The 22,616-nt window shown below is 63.6% G+C and overlaps 1 protein-coding gene across 1 annotated transcript in view; it reads left to right on the forward strand.

The window, feature by feature from the left end:
• TBC1D16 (TBC1 domain family member 16) overlaps positions 1–10,232 on the forward strand; it is a 60,174-nt gene extending 49,942 nt beyond the window's left edge. Inside the window, exons 7-11 of the mRNA XM_049635550.1 lie at positions 225–359; positions 1,121–1,307; positions 3,072–3,251; positions 5,796–5,942; positions 7,148–10,232. Of these exons, the coding sequence (XP_049491507.1) occupies positions 225–359; positions 1,121–1,307; positions 3,072–3,251; positions 5,796–5,942; positions 7,148–7,396 (898 nt within the window). The 3' untranslated portion in view covers positions 7,397–10,232. The remainder of the gene's footprint in view (positions 1–224; positions 360–1,120; positions 1,308–3,071; positions 3,252–5,795; positions 5,943–7,147) is intronic.
• Positions 10,233–22,616: the final 12,384 nt, after the last annotated feature.

Genomic DNA, 22,616 nt, shown 5'->3' on the forward strand with positions numbered 1-22,616 from the left:
CAGGAGCACCCAGCCCCCATCGGGAGCACCCAGCCCCCATCAGAAACACCCAGCCCCCATCAGAAACACCCAGCCCCCATCAGGAGCACACAGCCCCCATCAGAAACACCCAGCCCCCATCAGGAGCACCCAGCCCCCATCGGGAGCAGGGGTTGGGAGGGGCAGGCCCTGCCAGGAGTGTGTGCAGCTCCTCAGCCCTGGACGGGTGCCCTGCTCTGTGCCAGGCTCTCCATGACCCCTGAAGAGCACAGAGCGTTCTGGCGCAATGTGCAGTTCACCGTGGACAAGGATGTGGTCCGGACAGATCGGAGCAACCAGTTCTTCCGGGGGGAGGACAACCCGAACGTGGAGAGCATGAGGTGCGTGCCTTCCCCGGCCAGTGTGGTTCCTTCCCGAGGGGAGGAGAGCCCCTCCCCACTTCACCGCCTCATCTGCCTCTCTGGGAGTGTCACCTTACCCCACGGGGCCTCCTCGGCCATCGGCCGTCCGTCCGTCCGGGAAGTCAAGGAACGGCAGCAGTAGCGTGTAGCCTCTGCTCGGCTTGGGGGCTTCCTCCCAGGTTCGTACAATCAACACCCCAAAAGCAGAGGGACATTAGCCACTGTAGGCTGCGTCAGTCAACATCACGTGGCCACGGCGTCCCCGGGAAGCCCTGTAGGCCCCTCCCCGGGTACCAGCAAGGCCGCCCACTCCCCGGGGCATCCACCAAGCCTGCCTTTGCTTGGTTCACACTAAGCCCGGGGGGAGCCTTCCCCTGGCGGTCCTCCAGCCCATAAAGCCACGCAGAGCCCGAGGGTGGCATCTTTGACCTTACGCTGCTGCCTGGCAAATAATTGCACAAAATTAGCAGCCCATAAAAATGTCCCCGCCAGCCCACCCTTTGTCACAGGCAGGCACTGGGAAGAACATCGGACCCACACTCCTCCCCTGGGGGTCTGGCCTATAGGCCACTCCGTTGCCTTAGAGTCTGAAGACAGTCCCCAGAGCGGCCTTCCTCGCCCTGCGATCGAAGCGAAGGGGGGGGATCCTTGGCAGCCCCGGCTCCTTCCACCCTGGGTGACATGCCACCGAGGGTGCGGCAAGGGCGGGCTGCACTGACCGCTCTGCACTGTGTCTCCAGGAGGATCCTGCTGAACTACGCGGTCTACAACCCCGCCATCGGCTACTCCCAGGGCATGTCAGACCTGGTGGCGCCCATCCTGGCCGAGGTCCTGGATGAATCAGACACCTTCTGGTGCTTTGTGGGTTTGATGCAGAACACGATCTTCGTCAGCTCTCCTCGGGACGAGGATATGGAGAAACAGCTGGTGAGGCTTGGGGCCGAGGGTCACAGTGTGCTGGGAGAGAGCACACCTCCCGCCGGGTCTCCGTGGCCATGCGTGGCGTGGCTGCTGTGGGTCAGGAAGCAGAAAAGCCAGGGTGGGCATTGCCTACGGGGCCTGGGGGCTTAGCCCCGGCCGGCTCCCTGGGAGGAACACACGCTATTCCGGAGTCCCGCGATGCTGGCTGCCACCCCCACCCCATGCCCCCTGCAGGCTGGGCTGTGCATCGAGGCCCCTCCCCTGGTGGCCTCCCGCCTCCCTGCAGGTGGCATCCCAGCCCAGGCTCCCTGGTGGAGTGAGGAAAGGGAGGCCCATCACACCTGGCCCTGTGCTTCACAGAATGGGTCCTCGGGTGCATCCCGGCTGCTCCCTACACAGTCCGAAGCTGGCAGGACGCCTGAGTGGGCAGGAACGAGAGGCTCCTGAGGCCCCCTGGGCAGTCGCCACACCCCATCCGAGGCCGCAGGCCTACCCTGCGGCACCCAGCCAGCTCGCCCCCTCCTCCTGCCCCCCCCCCACCCTGCACAGACCAGGCAGCTGTGTGTTCCAGTCACCCGCTGAGTGCCAGGTGGAGGGCACCGGGTTGTGGTCTCAGCTCCCCTGTCCCAGAGACAGCCCCGGCCTAGGAGCTGGCGGAGATGGGAAGTGATGCAGGCAGATCAGGCCGACCCTGCAGCACTCGGGACCTGCCCAGACTCGGCTGAGCACAGGTTCGGGCACTGACACCGTGCGGCCGGTCTTGTGGGACCGGATATGTCCCGTACAATGAGGGAGGAGCTGAGTGGATCGGCTCGAATGCCAGGGCCAAGGACTGACTGAATGGGAGCAGGGCACAGCTGGGGACCCGCAGACGGGTGGGGGGAGGGGGACCAGGATCCGGGAGGCAGGGCTGGGAGGGTGAGGGGTGCCTGGGTGGGGGGGTGGGGACGTCCGGCTGGCAGGCCGCATTGTCGGTGGCGGGCTGGAGCGTGCAGAAACTGGCCGGTCAGCAGCCCCTACGAGGGCCAGGACCACCCCAGCGGCCGTCTTGAGTGGGAGGGTGGGCTGCTGGCATGGGAGGGGCCTGTGAGCCACGGAGCCCTGCCCCAGGTCCCCCTGCCCCCGCTGCCCTCTCTCTGCATCGGCTCTGTGATGTCAGTTTCCACGGCACCTGGGGAGACAATTACGGGGTCTGACACGATTCGCCCCAGACGGGCTCACGCAGCACATGGCCCCGTGACTCATTATCTGCCGGAGATGATTTTCTAATGGCGCTGGAGTCAGCCTCCATGTTGTCCCACGTCACCGGGTGGTGACCTCAAGCGCAGGAATCGAGTGCCCTGGGGTTCAGAAACGCCCCCTCCCTGCTCCAAGTCAGCTCTGGAAGATGATGGGTCTCGGAGGGGGAGGTGGTTGGGCTGGCGGGGGGCGGGGCCCACACATCATCTGCTCGCCTTCACGGGAGGAGGGGTGTCAGAAACAGCCCCGTGTGGCAGCTGTGGCCCGGCGGAGCCTCCCACCGCAGCCAGGCACCTTGCTCTGCCTGGCCCTGCCAGGGCCACGCCCCCAAGTGATCGGAAGTCTGGGCTAAACTAGCCGATTCCAGCAGCAGATTAAAGTGAGCGGGTTCAGGCACGGGCCGCCGTCGGAAGCCCGGTGCTCGGCATGCGCGCTGCTTGGGGGGGGGGGGGGGGCCGGAGGAAGGGCCCCCGTGGGAGCGGGCGCCTCGCGTGGAGCCCACGGCCTCACCGGTCCCGGCCCCGCCCCCAGCTCTACCTGCGGGAGCTGCTGCGACTGACCCACCTGCGCTTCTACCAGCACCTGGTGTCGCTGGGTGAGGACGGCCTACAGATGCTCTTTTGCCACCGCTGGCTGCTGCTGTGTTTCAAGCGCGAGTTCCCCGAGGCCGAGGCCCTGCGGATCTGGGAGGCCTGCTGGGCCCACTATCAGGTAAGCCAGCGCGGGCGCCGGTCAGCGTCCGCACCCCGCAAAGAGGGCGGGGGCCCGCGCGCCTGCTGGAGGGCCCCCTCCTCTGCGGCCCCCGCCCCCGGAACCCACACGTCAGCCCCGCGCTCGCAGCTGCCGGCTGGCCCCGCGGGGCTGGCTTCAGACCTGCAGCTCACCTCCCCAAACCGAGATAGACGCGGCTGCCCGCTCGCTGGGCCCATTGCCACCTTCTGGGGCCGAGCTCCCTGCTGCCACAGCCACTCAGTGTGAAGGACGGCATCACAGGGTGAGCAGGCCGCCTGTGGCCCAGGACGCCTGTGCCACCTGCCAGGCCCCCCAGGCCCGCCCCGCCCTCCTTCCTCGCTCAGGACGGCTCCGAGAGAGAGCCCGAGACCCTGCGTCCCCAGCAGCCCCTCTGGAGGCCCCACCGTCCCTCTGCACATTTTCACTGTTATCAGCACCTCTTCTGCAAAGCCCCCGAGAGCCTGTGGCCCTGTCACAGGGCGTTAACGCCCAAATTAGCAACAAGCTGGCGACGTTAAAGGATGTGCAAGTCTCTTGGAATCCATCAGTCTTTAAAAAAAAAATAGTATTGACGCTTCCGGGAGGTGGCCGGGATCCCTTCTGCAGGAGCCGGCTCTGTTCTCACTGTCAGCCCGGCTGCTCCTGTCACACAGGCCTTGCAGGTACATGGGAGCCCCACCGGCCCGCAGACACGTGCCCCAGCGTGCCCCGGCCTTCCTGATGTTGCTGGAGGAGCATGTCTGGGGGCAGCGAGTCCAGAGACACACGGCTGGTGCCCCAGGCCGTCCATGTACTCGCCCACCCGTGCCCTCCGCCCGCTCTCGTGCCCCCGCCCTGGTCTGACTGCTGCCCGCCTGGAGCGGCGTGCTTGGTGGGTACGTTCGGGGCGAACTCTCTGCGTTCATCAAGGGAACCGCTGGCACGGAGGGTCCAAGACGCTGGTTTTTGTAAACCATGTCCGCTTCACAAGGCTTCATCGTGTGCTTTCCCAGCAGCGAATTGGCCGCCCTCGTGACGTCACGTTTAGGCTGACGTCACGAGTGAACTCGAGTGTCGCCCTACAGCCACAGCCACTTCGCAGGGTGATTTTCATCGCTGTGCTCTAGCTACACCCCGAGTTGCACAAAATCTTGTGAAAACCACGGGAGAAGCCCACGTGGACATCTCTGGTGGCTGCCACCTTGCCTGAAGTTCACTAAACAAGTTTACGTCCGCGTTGGCCTAGTGTCTTGATGACATTGGCCCCGGGGGCGTGGAGGTGGTCCCATAATGGTAGTGGGGGTATGCTTGTCAAGAGTGAGCGCCACGGTGGGGGGAGGCTCCTTTGAAGCGACCCCTGAGAGAGAAAGGCTTTATTCTATCCATTTTCTATTAGCGTGGGGCAAGGGGGCTAGGCTGCCCCAGGCCTTGTCCTGAGAATGAACTTAGCTCTGTCCTGCTGCCCGGCCCTATTTAAGACATGCCTCGCCTCGTCCTCCCGACCTTTCCTTCTCAGAGGAGCTGGACACCCCCTTCCTGGAACTCCGCTGTCTCCCACCCCAGCCGGAGCTCACATAGCTGCAGAAGGAACGTTCTGAGACCAAGCGAGTCCATTTCGGATTAGTTCAAAGGCAGGGGCCAGGCAGCCTGGGGGACGGTCTGTCCGGAGCAGGCCGGGCGCTGGCTGTTAGCTCTGCCGGAATTGTGGGCTCCGCCCGGCCCAGTCTAGCTGTTACGTCTGGCTGGCGGGTCGACGCTGGGAGACTAAACACGGGCTTCCTGCTGCTGCTTCCTCTTCCTCTGCCCTTGGGATCGAGGTGGAGTCAGAGGCGGGGCGCTCTCAAAGCGGCCGGGGGGGGGGGGGGGGGGGGAGAGCACACAGAATGCACCCCAGTCAAGTGCAAGCCCCCCGGGTGCCGGCTTCCTGCCGCGTGCCTGGCGTTGCCGGGCAGTGGTGGGAGGCGGTCTCCAAGGAGGACAGCAGGATCCTCGGAGGAGTCCTTGCAGAGTCCGCGAAAGACCGCGGGATCATCGTAGCACTCCGCGGGGGCCGTCAGGAAGCTGTGGTGCTCCTCTCCGTGAGGATCTTCTCGATTTCTTGGCAGGAAACTTAGGGGTCATCTCTGGGGCGGAAGTTGGGATGTTCAGCCTGGAGGCAGGAAGACACTGACCAGTGGGTGGCCGCCAGAAAATTCTCTCTTGCTGGCGCGCCCCACTGCCCACCGGAGTGTATTCTGACGCAGCCTGAGACCCGCACCTTTGTGAATAGACCGGAATGAGCCCAGGCCAGACTTCAGAGGGAGCGCGTTCTTTGCCTCCTGTGACCGAGTGCGTCCAGAGGGCTCCCCACAAACACAGCAGCAGCCTGTGGGGAGCACGCGCCCCCATCCCCTTGTCCCGGTGCTGACACTGGCCCATGTGCAGGTGGGGAAACTGAGGACAAAAGAGGCTTCGCTTCCCCGGGGCCGCGTGAACCCAGACAGCCTCGCGCCAGCCTCCACCTGGGGCCTTGGCTGAACCCTACTCTCCTCTCCTCCCCCTCAGACGGATTACTTCCACCTTTTCATCTGCGTGGCCATCGTGGCCATTTACGGGGATGACGTCATTGAGCAGCAGCTGGCCACCGACCAGATGCTCCTGCACTTTGGAAACCTGGCCATGCACATGAACGGGGAGCTGGTTCTCAGGAAGGTGAGCGTGTGCTTGCCCCCCCACGTGGCCCCACCCAGCAGGCTTGCGAAGCCCCGCCCATGCACCAAGCCCCAACTCTCACTCAGCATCCCCCCAACACAGGCCAGGACTGCACGCAAAGGCCCCGCCCCCCCACAGGCTCCACCCCCCTCGAATTCAGCCCTAACCGCACACGCTCCCGTATGGGCGTCCCCGGGGGCTCTCCCCGGCAGGGCCCCGCCCACCCGTCAACCCTGAACCCCACTCAGCCCCCCTGGAATACAGACCCCGCTCCTACGTGCTCCCTGGGGCTCTCACTGCCAAGGCCCCGCCCCCCCCAACGAAGGCCCTGCCCCGAAGCGCTGGTTGGAGCGCGATGCTCCCTGTCAAGGCCCCGCCCCCATAGGCAGAGCCCCGCCCCCCACGCCGACTCCCTCCACTCAGCCCCCACCCCGAACGAACGAAGGCCCCGCCCCCACGCGCTGGTGGTGGAGCCCTGCCTGCCAAGGCCCCGCCCCCCCATGCAGATCCCCTCTGCTCAGCCCCCACCCCGAACGAAGGCCCCGCCCCCACGCGCTCGTGGTGGCGCCCTCCCTGCCAAGGCCCCGCCCCCACACGCAGAGCCCCGCCTCCCATGCAGACCCCCTCCGCTCAGCCCCCACCCCGAAGGAAGGCCCCGCCCCCACGCATCCTTCGGGGGTGCTCCCTGCCAAGGCTGGGAAGCCCGGTTGGGCCGCACGGGGCTGGCCCTCACGCCCGGATACTAGAGCCTGCCCCTCGCTGCGTGGACTGAACAGATTCCCGGGGTTGATAGACGGGGTCCGCCCTTTGGGGCACCTCACTCACGAACTCACCGCCCAGAGCCAGGATGCGGAGAAGGCGGCTTTGGGAGAGTGGGGAACGAAGGGGGAAGACGGTGAGCTTTGCCACTCCGCACTTCCCAGCTCCTGCTGGCGATGCTGGTTGTGTGAGCTTGGCAGCGGCCCTCAAAAGCAGCAAGGAGGGACCCGGGGGTCGGCGCCGCAGCCACAGGGGAGACAGACCCTGCCGAGGCTGCACGGGGCAGCCGTGGGGCAGACGGGGCCGCCGGGCACCACGGTTGGGGGCTGAGTCAGAGGGGTCGCCCTGTCCCCGCTCCCCCTTCAGGTGAAGGCCCCCCCACCCCCAGCCTCCTTGCCCGGGGCGGCAGCCCCGCCCACTGCGTGTGTCGTGTCCTCTCTCCGCAGGCCAGGAGTCTGCTGCACCAGTTCCGCCTTCTGCCCCGCATCCCCTGCAGCCTGCACGACCTGTGTAAGACGTGCGGGACCGGCATGTGGGACAGCGGCTACATACCCGCCGTGGAGTGCACGGGCCACCACCCCGGCTGGGAGAGCTGCCCCTATGGGGGCACGGTGGAGACGCCTTCGCCCAGGCCCCCCAGAGAAGGCAAGAAGGGCCCCAAGATGCCTCGGGACGGCTTCGGTTTCCGCAGATAGGTCGGACTGCCCGCGCCCGCAGGTCCTGGGCACGTGGGAGGGGGTGGGGATGGGCCGGTGGAAACACGAGGAAGAAGAGACTTGTGGCAACAGGAAGGGGACCTTTTCGTGTTAATGACATCAGCGGAGCCTCGAAGTGACAGAAGTTAAGCCCCGCCAGCTGCCCGGAGAAAAGTCACCTCCCGAAGCAGTGGGACCACAGCACACGGCGGTTCCCCCGCCGATGCAGGCGTGCTGGGTCTCCGTCTGCCCCGGAGGCTCCCCCGGCACCATCAGTGACCAGCGACAGTGCCGGGCGATGAGGAAGGACCAGAAGGCCTGTTCAGCCAGCAGCACAGGGAATGCAGAACAGAATGGGGGCCCGGCCCGGCCCGAGACATCCCTGCACGCTGGACACACGTCGTCATCGGGCCCCATTTTCTGAGCAGGCCAGTCTTGCTTTGCACAGCTTCACGGCTTATAGGAAGATGTCTGCAAAAACGAAACAAAACAAAAAACGAAAGCCCGGTGATTTCAGAGTAGAGAGACGTGGGAGCGGTGGAGGGTGTGAGAAGCTCGGGGCTTTGTGTCCGTGTAAATGTTTTCGAAACAGCCGGAGCCTCGAGCTGTCGGGAGCTGTCGAACTCGCCTCCCGTAGTGGAGGCGGCTCTACGTGAGCATCATTGACATTGACTAAGGTCCACCTCACCGAACACAGTGAGCAGCCGGGGGCCGTGTGTGCAGGCAGGATGGACAACGTCTGAGGGGAGTGGTGGTGCGTTAAGTAACCAACCGAGACAAAGGCACCCGAAAGAACTAGAAAGATTCCCGCGTGCCCCCGGGCCTGCCCACAGCCTGGGCCTTCCGTAAGTCAGCTTCACAGGTGGTCGGGCGCAGCAGTGACCGCAGCAATGTAGCCGGCACTCAGGACACCGTCGCCCCTGCCGGGATCTAGCGGTGGACGGGGGGGAGGGTATGGCAGAGTTCCCAGCCAGCCGAAGAGCATCCAGCCAGCCGTTGGCACAAGGAGGCCGCTTCTTGAACCGTTGGGATCGTGGAGGCGGGAACCCTCCCGCACACCCTCGAAGGGGTCATCATGGAGACACGGCCCCAACTAAGGCTTCCTCCCGCTCTCAGCTCTCCTCCCTGGAGAGCAAACAATGCTGCTGGGGCCACGTGAAAAAGATGTGTATCCACAGAAGAGAGGAAGTTGCCGGCCCCCTCCCTCCAAACTTCTCAGTCCCCCGTGAGCCCAAGTCCTCTCGCAGGCAAGGCGGCCAACACTGGCATCTCCAAGTTCCCAGGGCTCCTGTCCCAGAGCCTTCTGGGGAGACCCTCCTGGAACCCCCACCCCGGCCCGCAGATCCTGGGGTGCTGGCTGTTTTCAGCCCAGCAGCAGGGTCCAGGCTGGATGGGGGTGGACTTCTCACCTGCTCTGCCTCTGGGAAGAGGGGGGTGCCTTTCTGTGCTGGCCCCCGGTCTGCTTTGGAAAAGGCTTCAGCTAAGCAGGCGCTGTACCGATCCTGCCGTAGAAACCACATCCACACAAACAGGAGCATCCGTTATCCGTCGCCATGGCGGTGCTGCGTAACAAATGAGCCCCAAGCCTGGCGGTCTCGCATGCGGCCTGAGGGTCAGCGGTTTAGGCTGGGCGCTTCTGGTCTTGGCTGGGTGTGCTCGGGATGGTGACACCCAGGTGGACAGGTCGCACCTGGCACTGCGCCGTGTCTCTCGAATCCCCCACCGCCCCCTGCGAGCTAGCCCCGCTCAAGGCAGAAGTGCAGAAGCGGAAATGCACAGGCACCTTCCCCAGCCTTGGGGGAGGCCACACCTGCTGTCATCCCATTGCCGGAGCAAGTCACATGGCCGGAGTCAGCACCCAGGGGTGGGGAGCCGGACCCTCCCCTTTAGCGAGAGGAGCCGTGCAGGGACGGCAAGGGGCTGGGAATTCAGAGGGTGACAAACCATACAGTCTGCCACCACCTCCAGGAAGTCTTGGTCCAAATGACCCTGTTTGGGAGCCCTCCTGTCAGGGGCATGGCTTCCCCTGTAAAGGCAGGAGATGCCCAAGGGGAAAGAGCGTGCTTCTAGGCTCACCGTCTAGCAGGATAGCATCTGTGCATTTTACTGAGACACCTTGTGCCTTTGGGCTGCTGTGTATGTGTGTGCGTCTGTGTGTGTGTGTGTGTGTGTGTGTGTGTGGTGGGGGGGGTGTCCAGGGAATCCCTCACTTTGGAGGGTCCTGGCTGCAAAGCATTCATGCTGCATCTCCCGGCTCCCGCGGCTCCCCAAGACCCCTTCCAAGTGCCGCCCACCCTCGCCGCCCCCGCCTCACACCCCTGTGCGCCGCGCGGGGCCCCGGTGAGACCTTCGCCTCTCAGAGCAGCCGGTCTCGGAAGCCGGAGACCTGGATGTGTGGGCTCCTGGAGGGCAGGCTGCGCTGGAGGGCTGGGAAGGGCCTCGCAGGGCTCCCTTAATCTGGATGCAATTAGAGGAAACCAGCCAAAAACCCCGCGGCAGCTGTTGCCCCGGGATTATTCCCAGCCAGCAAAAGGCATTAGGGTGATAATTCCGTCATTAGACTTGTAGCCTTCCCACCTCCAAAACGTGCAAATATGGGATAATCAGCCCGCCACGGCCATCCTCCGTGATGCCGCTTATTTAACCCATTTTTTTAAATGACACTTAATGTTATTGGCTGGTGTGCGTGCGCGCGCATACTTAATTTCCCCACCGCTAACGGCTGTGCTGACGCGACACGACATTGTCGGGGCCCCTGGGAAGAGAGGGAGCCTCTGATGCGCATGTGCTGGCATGGAAGGCGTGGACGGGGCAGCAAGGCAGGGGCTCGCCAGCCCCGGGGAAGAAGGGACGGCGGGGGGGTGGGGGCGGGGGACGCCCAGGCTGGTGCGGTTGGGGCCTGGTTCTGCTGTTCCAGAAGGCTCCGACCCAAGTCCCAGCCAGGAAGACTCGAACTCACGAGTTCTGGGAATTGGCGTCCCTGAGCCGGTCGGTGTGGAGGGAACAGACGGCATGAGGAGGGGCCCCCCCGACCACCTGCTCAGGGGAGGGGGCCGTGCGGTCCAGAAGGGGCGGCCCGGCTCCATGGGCGGCCTCGGTCTGGGTGCCATCAGCAGCACGGTGTCCTGATGGGCCGCGTGTCAGGCAGCACGGAGGTTTTCAAGTCCAGGACCTAAAGCGCGTGTCCTTCCGAGTCTGTCCACGAGAGCCCTTCCGGAAGCCCCATGTGGGGTGGGCGGCCAGACGGGAGGAAGCTTCTGGTCCTGAAACGGACGCTTCTCCCGGGCTAAGTGGCGGTGGCTGGCAGATACTGGGGACCGTCGTGGTGGAGGTGATGCTCTGTGGGTTTTGCCTCGTTTTCTGTGAGGTGCCTCTGAGCTCTCTTGGCCCTTCCTTGTTTGGGAGAAGTCGCTTGGAGCGTGGCTGTCCTCAAGGTGATGGGAATCTGCTCGTGGCACTGCCCTGCCCCTGCGGAAGCCTCGATCCTCCGCCTGGCCTCTCCGCCCCTGCAGAGAGGCTGCGGGGTGTCAGGGACCCCTGGGTTCACCCGGCAAAGAGAAGGAAGCCTCTTCCAGTCTGTGTGCCCTGAGTGGGAGGAAGGGAAAGGCGTTCGCCCAGGAAGAACCACTCGTGCGGGGGCACGGACTGGGCCAGAGGAGGTGGCCTACGGCCCAGGGAGGGACCCCTCAAGCTGGACCTACCACATCCCCAGAGACTCGAGGGAACCAGACAGCCCAGGATCCGATTAGCCCTGTGTGTCTAAGCCAGGCGACGAGGCTGTCCCTCGGAGTGAGAACATTGTGTCGGGACATTCCTAGCTCAGAGGGACTTGCCAGTTCACTTCCTCCAAAGTCGTGAAGCCTGAGGCCAGGGCTCCCCGTAGGGGGTGAGCGGTGTTGCCTCTCTGAGCCTCATTTTCCCCATCTGTAGAGTAGGGATGATGGCACCCACCCAACCCGCCTCGCCGCTGGCCTCGGGGCCTCTCCATGTAAAAGCTATGCTAAGGGTGATCTGCCAAGCCCCAGGGGCCTCACCCGCTACTCAGGGAAGAGACCACTGACCCCGGCCTTCAGCAGCCTTGCCCAAGAGCCACAACCCATCCCCCACTCCAGAGCTCTGCCTGCTTTGGGAGTCAGCAAACCCCAAACCTCTCATATGCCCACCTTGCTGCATGTACCCGGCCGACGGGAAACCTCTCTGTGCCTCTTCTGTAAAATTCACCCCATGCCACCCCACTCCTGCCCCCAAGAAAAATCAGCCATGAACCATAACCTCAGCGACCCTGCGAGAAGCCTATCTGCGTGGGCGTGCAAGGCTCTTCAGCAGGGATGTGGTACGTGGACGTGAGGTCTCACCCCCTCCGCTGGGAACCCCCCCTCGCTGGGACTCTGGCCTCCTGGGTCAGGGCTGCGGGACCAGGGGAGGGGCACCCCTGGGCCTCCAGGGAGCAGGGCAGAGGGACACGCAGCCGGTGGGCATCTGGCCCTCTAGACACATCTCGCTGAATCTCTAGGAGGGAACATAACGTTTCAGACGCAAAGAGAGATCAAGCCACCTGGCCGTCTTCTCTCCAGCATCTCTCGTTGGCGGGCAGGGGTCTGCTGTTTAAGGGAAAACCTGATGAAATATCCATCCTTTCCAACAGATTACTGTTGTCCACGGTGAGCAATTCTTTGTGTTTTGTTTTGTTCTGTCTTGTTTGTAAATACGATCGCCTGCCAGCCCAGCCCTGCCCCAGGTGCGGGACTGGTCACCGTGACCCCCGGGGTTGCCGTGGCCCCAACCGTGCTTCCGGCTCTCATGGATTCCCCTGCAAAGTAAATAAAATCATATTGATGACAAACGTAGGCCGTTTGGCACCTCCGGAAGGTCCGCTGGGGTTCGCCGGGCAGAATCGTGGCAGGTTCTGGTGCTGGGCAAAGAGGGCCTGCACGGAACAGCAAGGAAGGCCAGCAGATGCTTCTGGGCCATTCCGTGATGGGGGAGGGGAAGGGACGAACAGAGGGGAGGGGGGGCAGGGGGGGGGGGGGCAAGGGCGGTCCCTCCTCCGTCTTGGAGGGGTCCGTGGGAGCTGACGGAAGGAAAGGCCGGGGAAGGCCTGGGAACCCCCACAGCCGGGTGCCCCGAGACCGGCCCCAGTGCCTCGAAGCACACACGGTGTTTTATTGACACTCAGCTGCCAGGGCTCCAATTTCAGGAAAAGCTGGAGTCTTCATCTGAGAACTTTTTAAAGGAGGCCAACAAGGTGAATTTGACCTTGTTGTGGAGGGCAGGGGGTGGGGTCGGGGGGGGGGGGCGTTGAAAGGAGAATTCAGGCATCAGCTTCTCCCACCTCGAGCCCCTCGGAGCCCCACTGCATGCAGGGCGAGGCCCCAGGGGCCGCGGGAGGGGGGCTGGGGGCTGTTCCTGGCTCTCCTGGAGCACGGTGGTGGGGCGATGGGCTCCCCGGCCCCGGCGGCAGTGCCTCTGCATTTCGAGCTGGTTTTCCGCTGTTTTGTGTGTGTGCCTACCAGGAGCGCAGGGAGGGCGAGAGTAAAGCTCCTGACTGTCTACGCCGCTGGGCGTCTCGTGTGTGCAGGGTCCGTGTCACCCTCCACCACCTGGCCTCGGCTGAGACCTCTAACAGCCTCCTGAGCCCTTCTCTGCATGCCAGGGGGTGCCCCTGCCTGAGGCTGGCTTGAGGCTGGCAGGTGCCACAGGCCCAGGAGGGGCAGAGACACAGGTGGTGGCGCTCATGGCGGGTGGCTCCGCTTCGAGAAACCTTTGTCCCCTCGGCAGATGGGGGTGCTGCTTCCCCAGCCCCAGCCCGGGATCTGAAGCCCGGGGATGGCCAAGTGCAGGCAGAGATAGGGCCGGGAGCCCAGGGGCAGCTCGTCCTCAGGGAGGGATGGTCCCGCCCCTGCAGCTCAGCCCTGCAGGGGATGCGGCCCACTCCGAACCCCCACCTTGGGGCGAGGACTGTCCCCGGCCCCACCCGGAAGGACCAGCTGGGCGGCTGGCTCCCTGGGTCTGGGCCAACCAGGATGCACACAGCAGGATGTTTGTGCTGCTCTCGTCCTCCCCTGAATGACAGCCTTGTAGTCATGGCCACAGGGACGGCCACAGGGACATGCCAACCAGGTGAGCCCAATTCTTCAGGGGGCGGCCCCGGAAGGGCCCAGCCCTCGGCCTTCCTGCCGTCCTGGGGGCCCCGTCTGCTGCCTAACGGACAGGCCGTCTGCGCCCCTCAGTGTTTCCACCTCTGCTGGCGACGAGAGGGGTGACGCAAGGGGCCTTGTTCACTTCAAAGCAAGGGAGCGTCCTGTCGGGAGGCCCAGTGTCCTTGCCCTGGGGACCTGCTCCAGGGCTGGGGTTTCTGGGACAGGCATGCATTTACCCCCCAAGGCCTCCGGTGAGCCGAGCTGGGCCCCTCACAGGTGCACGCCCCTGGGGCCCACGGGGCAGACCTGAAACACCCTGAGTCTGAGCAGCCTCCCTGCCCCCCACGCCGCCCCCCTCCCCGGCTGTGACACTCCAGAGCCGAGTCCCTTTCCTCCGTCAGGTTGAATCCCGCCAGGAGCCCCGTGGACCCAGTTCAAGTTCAGTTGTTACTGGTGTCTCTCCTTCCCCGCCCACCCACCTGAGGACGTTTGGAGAGCAGGGATGGGAGGGGTCTCGTGCCGGATAAGCAGGGGGCTTTCTACTCCTGGCCCGTGGCCGACACTGCGTCACCCTGTGTCCGAGCCTGTGAGGCCTGGCTCCTCTCTGCGGCCGAGGCACTGGAGCTGGCCCCCTGGCGCCTCTGCCCCCATCCCGTCCCAGGGAGGGGAAGCCTCCAGACCGGTGTCCCCTCCACACACGGAGCGGGAGACCCCCCCCCCCGCCAGCCTCACCTCTGGGAGCACTGGCCTTCAGGACGGACGCCCCCCAGGCTGGCCACAGGCCTTTCCCACCGCCCAGCATAAATCTGGCGGTGAAGGGGCCGCAGGCTTGTGAGGAGAAGTGCAGGGAGGACAGAGCACGGTTGTCCTTATGCGTCATCGACCGCACGAGTGACCTCGCCACTGAAGGGTGTGCATGTGAGCCTCGCCTGTGGGCACATGTCCCCAAGCCTGTCCACCTCCTCACAGCCCCGTGGGGGGGCCCAGGCCTGCCCGGTCAGGCTCATACCCTCTGCAGACGCGAGGACACCCCCCGGTGGCCTCGGGGGCCACACTCATGTTTGGGACAGCCCGGAAGCCCACTCTTCGTCCGCTCCCTCCCCCACCTTCCCCCCTGCGTCACAGGAGAGAGCCCAGATCTCTGGGCTCCGGGGGCGTGTTCTGTAATTTAGACAGAGTGGCTTGAAAATAGGCCAGTCTCCGTGCATGATGATACATCTGCTGTGACGGGTCAGATGCCGCCCGGCTCTTTCATCAGCGATTTGACACTGAACAAAAGAGGGCACTTTATATCTTGAATCGTTGCAGAGAATGCCTTAATGATTTTCTAAGTCGATATTTGGATGCTGGACTTAGGACGCTGCAGCAGAGGTAGAGGGCCGTGGTCTGGGGACAGCAGCCCCTCAGGGGGCAGAAGCAGGTTCCACACCCCCCCCCAAGTAATATGAGCAACAAAGTGGAACCCTTCAACAAGGACCAGACATGAAGTTTACTGATGGAGTTCGTGGATTCCTCGCTGTGACAAAGCACAACAGAAAAAGACACTGAGGGTCCTAGTTGCTACAAGTTGATGAGTGAGCAATGGTCTGGCAGCTTTAAATCCAACAGCAGGGGCGCCTGAGTGGTTCAGTCGGTTAAGCGTCTGACTCTTGGTTTCTGCTCGGGTCACGATCTCATGGTTCGTGGGCTCAAGCCCCGAGTCCAGGCTCTGTGCTGACAGTGTGGAGCCTGCTTGGGATTCTGTCTCTCCTCCTGTCTCTCTGCCCCTTTCCTGCTCATGTTCTCTGTCTCAAAATAAATAAACTTAAAAAAATAATAAGTAAAATCTAACAGCAAAGCACAGCAGTGAGCACGGGCCGGGAAATCCTGGGGCAGGAGGTCAGAGCTTTGGACCAGGCTCACTGGAGAACGGTGGTCAGTGTCTGGGCACCAGCTACAGGGAGACAGGTAGAAAATCCTGAGAGGGATACCCCAAGTGACCTCTCCAGACCTCAAAAGGTCGAAGGAGAGCGCCCTGTTCAAAGTAAAGGCTGCAGGATAATAGATGTTCTCACGGGTGTACGAATTAGTGAAGTGAATGCCTGTTAGCTGTTCTGCACTTTTCCGGGCAAAGGCGTTAGGGGTCACGAGAGGTGCTACCAGGGGGCCGGGCATCAGGAAAGCCACTCTGGAGTGGCTGCCCCCTTGGTGCCCCTTCCCCCCCATGCAGGAGAAGAGATTGCGGGGCGGGTGAGAGATGGGGTTACCTGTGATGACACCCCTCCATCCCCCCCGCCCCCCACGGTGGGGCAGTTTCCAGGCATCTGACCCACCTCTGTTCTGCCCACCTAGGAAAACAAGTGCCAGTGACCCCAGGCCTCTGGGCAGGTGCCCCCTGGGAGAATCCCACCCACCTACCCGAATAGCAGGGTGGGTTGCACTTTCAGAGCCCGTGCATCCCCTCAATTTTCTGATAAATCCCCAGGTTCTGTGAGATGATTAACTAATTAATTTATACATATATATATTTAATTTTTTTAATGTTTCTTTATTTTTGAGAGAGAGAGAGAGAGAGAGGATACGAGCAGGGGAGGGACAGAGAGAGAGGGAGACACAGAATCGGAAGCAGGCTCCAGGCTCCAAGCTGTCAGCACAGAGCCTGACGAGGGACTCGAACCCATGAACTGTGACATCATGACCTGAGCTGAAGTCAGCCTCTTAACTGACTGAGCCACCCAGACACCCCTATTTTTTATTTTAGAGAGAGAGAGAGAGAAAGAGAGCATGTGTGAGCAGGGGAAGGGGGCAGAGAGAGAGAGAGGGAGAGAAAAAATCTGAAGCAGGCTCCACACTCAGCACGGAGACCCAAGGCTTGATCCCACATCCCTGAGATCATGACCTGAGCAGAAATCAAGTGTCGTGCACTCAGGTGACTGAGCCACCCAGGTGCCCCTGAAACGATTAACTTAGATGGAACATTCCCCCTACTTCTTGGTCTGACGGCTCAGCTGGGTCGCGTGACCACCTGACCCAGGCAGATATACAGGAGTGAACCTGCAGGTCACAGAGCTGGCCAGCCTGGAGCAGGGTGGCGGGGAGGGGGTGGGAGGTGTCCCGGCCGGAGGTATGTCCGGGGGAGGCAGACTTTGCGTTGCAAGGGGTTGAGACTGAGAAATGAGCTCCTTCTGCATTTGGCCCGGGATGTGCACGTCGCTGCTACAGACGGGGCTGGGGCCTTTCAGGGGTGAGACCCACAGACCGGCCTCAGGTTAGTGCAGGTAGAAAGAGGCCCCCCCACCGGGGGTATCTTCAGGTGCCTGCGGGCAGGACGGCTCAGCGAGGCTGGACTGGGTCCCCCTCACTTCTTGGTGGCAGCTTCCCTCTCCCCTCCCCGAGCCCCGAGCCTCCCCCATGAGGGATTCTGCAGATTTAAGAACCTCACCAGTAGGATCACTGGGCCAGACTGCAGCCCCCAGGACAGCCCCAAAGAGGTCCCAGGGCCCCAGAAACGGTGGGGGGGTTTCTAGTCTGAAACTCAGTCATTGGTTCCCTGCACAGGCCCCCACCCACATCGCGTGCCTGAAACCCACTTGGGACACCAAGATCTACTTATAAGAGTGGCTCCTGGGCCCCCACGATCTACTTGATGACGGTGTCCGTTAGAAGGGACGCCCCTCCAGAAAGAGTCCCACAGACCCCCGTGGCTTCCATAACCCCAGCCACGGACGGGCACCTTAGAGACCGCGGGGGGCCAAACAGGACTGGGACGCCCACAGGGTGTTCGCTTTTCTAGAAAGCAGGTTCCAAAGCCCCTCCCACCCCCGGCCAGCTCTGAATGGGGCCCCTCGGCTGTCCTGATGAATCCAGGCCCAGACCTGGCTGTGGGATTCAGCAACACGGTCGGTCGCGTCTCTGCAAAGCCAGGCACTGCCCTCGTGGGAGGGAGGAGGGCGGGCGGACAGGCGCTCACATCCCTGCCTCGGCCCACCGGCCTCTGGGAGCCCTGCACCCACTCCAGGCCTCGAGAGCCGGGGTCCCCGCGCTGCAAACCCCACCGGGGCCCAGGGCAGAGGAGGCACGTGTGGGCACAGTGGGGCCGCTCAGCCTCAAAAATAATCCACCAATACCCATTTCACCGGGAAGAGGGCCGAACCATCCAGCTCCGTCACATTTTCCGCAGAAGGGGCTTTGTTGCTGTTTCTTTTGATTTCACACCCAGCGGGCCTTTTCTCTGCGTGGGGATCCCCGCCTACGCCAGCCGGGCCTGCACGCGGATGCAGTGGGGCAGGGAGGGGCGCCGAGGGAGGGGGCCCACGGGACAGGAGCTGGGGAGCCCCCGGAGGGAGGGGACTCAGGGAGCGGAGGGGACGCGAGGGACGGGGGATGGGAAGAGGCGGGAGGGGAAGGGGGGAAGGAGAGGCGGCCCCCATCCCCCCCCACCCCCCCAGGCCCACCGATCTAATCATATCAGGTGTGCTCCAGATAAATATTAATAACCCGGTGACAGAGGGAACTTGGGAGAATCTAATTAAAAGGACACTGTGCAAGCTGGCCGCCTCGCCAAAGAATCGCTCGCAGTGAAACCCAGGGGCCCCGAGAAGAAAACACGCTGAGCCCCCCGGAGGGGGTGGGCCTGGAAAGGAAGAAGCGGGATGCCCGTCGTCAGTGCCACACGTGCTGGAGAGTTCTGCCCGCTGACCGGCCCCCAGCCCACGCTCCAAGGGCAGGAGAGCACAGGGCAGACCCGGCCTCTGGCAGGGCGGGTGCCTGGCCCCGGTGTCCTCTGAGCACCCCCACCCGGGGTTCAGCCCCGGCATCCCTCCCGGGCACCACCCCCGGGAGCCAGGCTGAGGCTAGGGCACCTCGTTCCCCAGGGTCCTGGCGCCTGAATCTCAGCCCGCTCGGCCCGTGCCCCTTGGTCTCTGTCTGTGCCCAGCTGACGCTCTCTTTGCAAAACCCAAACATACACACCATGCCCCCCGCCCCCCACCCTCCTCTAGAGGCAGAGAAGAGGGAACCTCAGGCCTGAGAAGAGCTCCCTGATGTCAGGAGTTCTCTGAGGGCCCGGGTGACGCCTCTCAGGAATGCCACAGGCCTGACCTCCTCTGCAGCCCAGAGCTGCCCACGCTCACCTCGGAAAGTCCTATCCCAGTCCAGAGCCGGGCCCCAGCCGTGGCCCCAGAGCCTGGCCCACTCGGCCGTAACCCTTGTCACCGGGACTCACGGCTCCCGGGCCCCTTTTCTCTTGAAGTCAAGATTTTGGGGCGTCCCTCACGTGAGCTGATGGTGCTCTTTGGCCTTGGTCGACCCGGCTCGGTCCTGCCGGAGCGGGAGGAGCGGGGCGCAGGGCAGCCGTGGACCCTCCTGGGCGCCTCCCTCCAGCCGCCCGGCCCTACCCTCACTCGGGCCCCGGCCCCCGGCCCTTGACAGGCAGGCACCTCGGCTCCTGGCCCCAGACAACAGCAGCTTTCTTCTGTGTCTGGAGCAAATAGGCCTCTCCATCCGGTCCCCACGGCCCCGGACACTGTCTGCAAGAGAACCACCTGCGAGGGTGGGGCGCTGCTGACCTGTCCACTGGCCGTGAGGAGCCTTCCTTGGGGAGGCCGGGACGAGAGGGTGGGTAGTTCCTCTAGCCCCGCTCCGGCCACATCCTGTCATCTGGAATACTCCCCATGATGGGGAACTCGCCACCTGCCGGCAGAATATTTTGGGCAGGGCACACAGAACCCAGAGGGCCCGGGGGTGGGCTGGTGAATACCAGGACCCCCGCCATTCGCACCTTTCCATCCATCATGGCACTCAGTACTCACAGCAGCCAGATGGGGGCGGTGCTGGTTTCGATTTCATAGAGGGAGGAACAGAGAGGTTAAGTAATTGGCCCAAAGTCACCCAGCCGATAGGTAACAGAGCCAGGACCAGTGTGCGGGTATTTACGATTCTTCTTTCCCTATGCTTGGACAAGGGCCACGAGCTTTGGCCTGTCCTTCCCCAAGGGAGGGGACACCTTGAGAGCCGTCCAGACAGTATCTCGAGCCTCAGTTTAGCTAACTCCGAACCGAGCCGCCCATTCTCGCCCTGGATCCTCCCTCGTGCCCACCCAGGGAGCGAGCGACAGGCCACGGGCACAGTGGTGTCGTGAGGTCTCCCTGTCTGCAGCCCTTTGTCTGTGACAGTGTGGGGCACTTCTGTCACACACACAGAAGTGTGCTCCCCAGCCGGAGGACCGAAGCCGCCCTCCCCCGCCGCCCCCTGGCTCTGCTTCCTCCGCAGGGACCCCAGCTCCAGGCAGGGAGGAGCCAGGGACCACCCTCCGGACCACCCAGACGGAGGATGGCGGCAGCTGCCCCGGAAGCCAGCCCCCAGAGCTCCGTGCCCAGCGGGCTGGCGGGAAACCACAGACTCTCCTGCACGTGGACTTGGAGTGTGGGGGGCAGAGGGACACAGCCAGAAGTGGATGCATCACTGGGCTGCATCCTGGGCGGGGGAGGAGGCAGGGGCCTGGCCCCAAGGGGCAGCTCTGGGGTGCAAGGAGGTGACGTCAACCTCAGAGTCCCCCTTGGGGAAGGGAGGGGGGCCCACTGGGAGCCCGGCGGGCCCAGGGGACAGAGCTTTCCCGAGGAAGAGGGTCACGGGTTTGGAGCCAGCAGGGCAGGCGGTTTGCGGCCCCTGGGCCCCACACCCCACACTTCACCGTCCCTACACAGGGCCAACCCCCGGAGCCCCCGGGCCCCCGCCCTCTCAGGACACGGTCGAGTCCGCTGCGGCACTGCATGGGGCCGGGACAGGGGAGACACGGGCTGCCTGACGTGTGTTCGCCACAAGAATCACCCCAGAAATACACAGGAAGCTTGACTAGCTCTGCGGGCGGCAGGGAGGGCTCAGCTTCTGGTCCTGATCCTGCATCCTGGGGGCGGCGGGGGCTGGCTGCCAGGATCACCTGTCCCCACCGTCAGAAGCGAGGCCTGCGCCCCTGCCTTAAAGGAGTCCCACATCCCAGGTACTGGGAGCCCAGTTCAGGGCTGCACACAGGAAGGGTGGGAACGCCCGTGGATGGGTCACGTGGCTCTGCGGGGTTCTGACCGGAAAGCCGGAGACCTTTTACAAACTGGGATTGGGGCACCTGGGTGGCTCAGTCGGTTAAGCATTCAACTTTGATTTCGGCTCAGATCATGACCTCCCGGTCTTGGGATGGAGCCCCAGGTCGGGCTCTGAGCTGACAGCGCGGAGCCTGCTTGGGATTCTGTGTGTCCTCTCTCCCTGCCCCTCACCCGCTTCCTCTCTCTCTCTCTCTCTCTCAAAATGAATAAATAAACCTCACAAGCTAAAAACTCATAAAACTGGGGGCGTCTGCAAAGGGAACAGTCAATGCTATTGCAATAACGTCGTACGGTGACAGATGGGGACGCTCACGGCCAGCACAGCATGACATACAGACTTATCACATCACTGCGTCCTACACCTGAAACTCATGTAACATTGTGTGTCAGCCACACTTCAATTTTTAAAAAGGGGGGCAACCCGGGGTGCCTGGCCCCCTACCAGATATGCAGGGAGATGGGGTGGGGCCTGTTCGTCTGAAGCTCCCTAGAGCCTCAGAGTAGACACCCAGCCCCCTCCTCCCTTGGTGCACCTGCTGAAGCCCGGTGCACCCTCCCTGCCCCTTCCTGGTCTCCCACCCCACCCTCGGGCCGACCTCCAAGGCCGTAGAGGTACCTGGGGAAGGCCTTTCAGCACCCAGCACTGGGGTGTTCAGGGGGACACAGGGAGGTACCCACCCTCCTCCCTGGGGAGGCCCTGGCAGGAGCGTTGGGCACTTGGGGGCCCCATGGGGCCCTTCCCCTCACCTCCCCCCACCTTGCTTTCATATCCTGGAAACCGCAGAAGTAGAACCTAACGGCATCTGCAAGCTTAGAAACCTGGCCGATACACGGACCTGCTGTTTTTCTAAGGTGCTGAGCTGGTGTGGCCAGAATGCCTCACACCTCTTACAACAGAAGAGCCAGTCCTGGAGAGTCCCCAGCAGCCCCCAGGCCAGACCTGTCAGACCTGCCCTGCCCGCCCCACCCCTTCCGCCCTGCCATGCCGGGCTCCCTCCCGGATCAGAGCTGGACGGGCGAAGCCAGGGGGCCCTGAGAGGCCCTCACCTGCGCTCAGCAGAAGCCAGCCGGGCCTGAAGGCCCGGCCCAGCTGTCACTGCACACCCCCAACGGGAATGGTCCCCTCCTCTTCTCCTCTGTGACCCCACACCCCGCCCTGCGGCTCCAGCCAGGTTTCTGCGAACGGTGCAGAGAAAGACGGGGGGCACCGGCACCGAGGCCATACCCCATGGGGTTCTCGGAGCAGGCTCATCTTGAGGCAGCACGGGACTCCCCTAATGCGGACTCTGATCGGGGATGTGCCCACAGCTTGGCTGGCATCTGAGTCCTGAATTCCTACATTCTTCAGCCGTGGGCACGTGGCCACGTCACGGGGTCTCTCGGAACCCGAGTGCGGCCAGTCCGGCTCTGCCTCCCAGAGCCGGCTGCTCGGCCCACGCCCACCTCACCCTGGCCCTCCGCCGGGACCGGCCACGGCCACGGCCCCTGGCCCCACGCCCAGGGCCGAGCCTGGCCCGCCACAGCGTCATGGTGTTTGCTGGAGAGTAAATTAACAAACAAGGGCCCCTCCCTGGCGGTCAGCAAACGTTGTCGGAATGAAAGACGTCACTGGCCGCTCGGACGCACGTCAGAGTACACAGACCATAAAAGAGGCTACGACCAGGGCCGATGGGGCTGATAAGATGAGCTCCCAGAGCCCCTCGCCCGGCTCTGCGGGTCACCGCCGGGTGCACGGCGCAGACGGGAGGTTTTCTGCTCCGGGAGGGGTGGGAGGACACTGTCCCTGCTCTCTGCCCTCTGAGCGCCGTGGCCCGTTCTGCTCCCGTCCAGGCCTCCCCCTCGCTGTGTGACCTTGGCCGAGTCGCTGGGCCTCTCTGAGCCTCACTGCGCTCACCTGAACAACGCAGATACAGTACCCACCTCCAACGCTCGCTTCGGGAATTAAATGAACAGCATGAAGTAACACAGAAGGCGTGTCCCATGTGTCTGGCCCGTTGGAGGTCC

The sequence above is a fragment of the Panthera uncia genome, chromosome E1 (assembly GCF_023721935.1).
Source record: "Panthera uncia isolate 11264 chromosome E1, Puncia_PCG_1.0, whole genome shotgun sequence".
Classification (NCBI taxonomy): domain Eukaryota; kingdom Metazoa; phylum Chordata; class Mammalia; order Carnivora; family Felidae; genus Panthera; species Panthera uncia.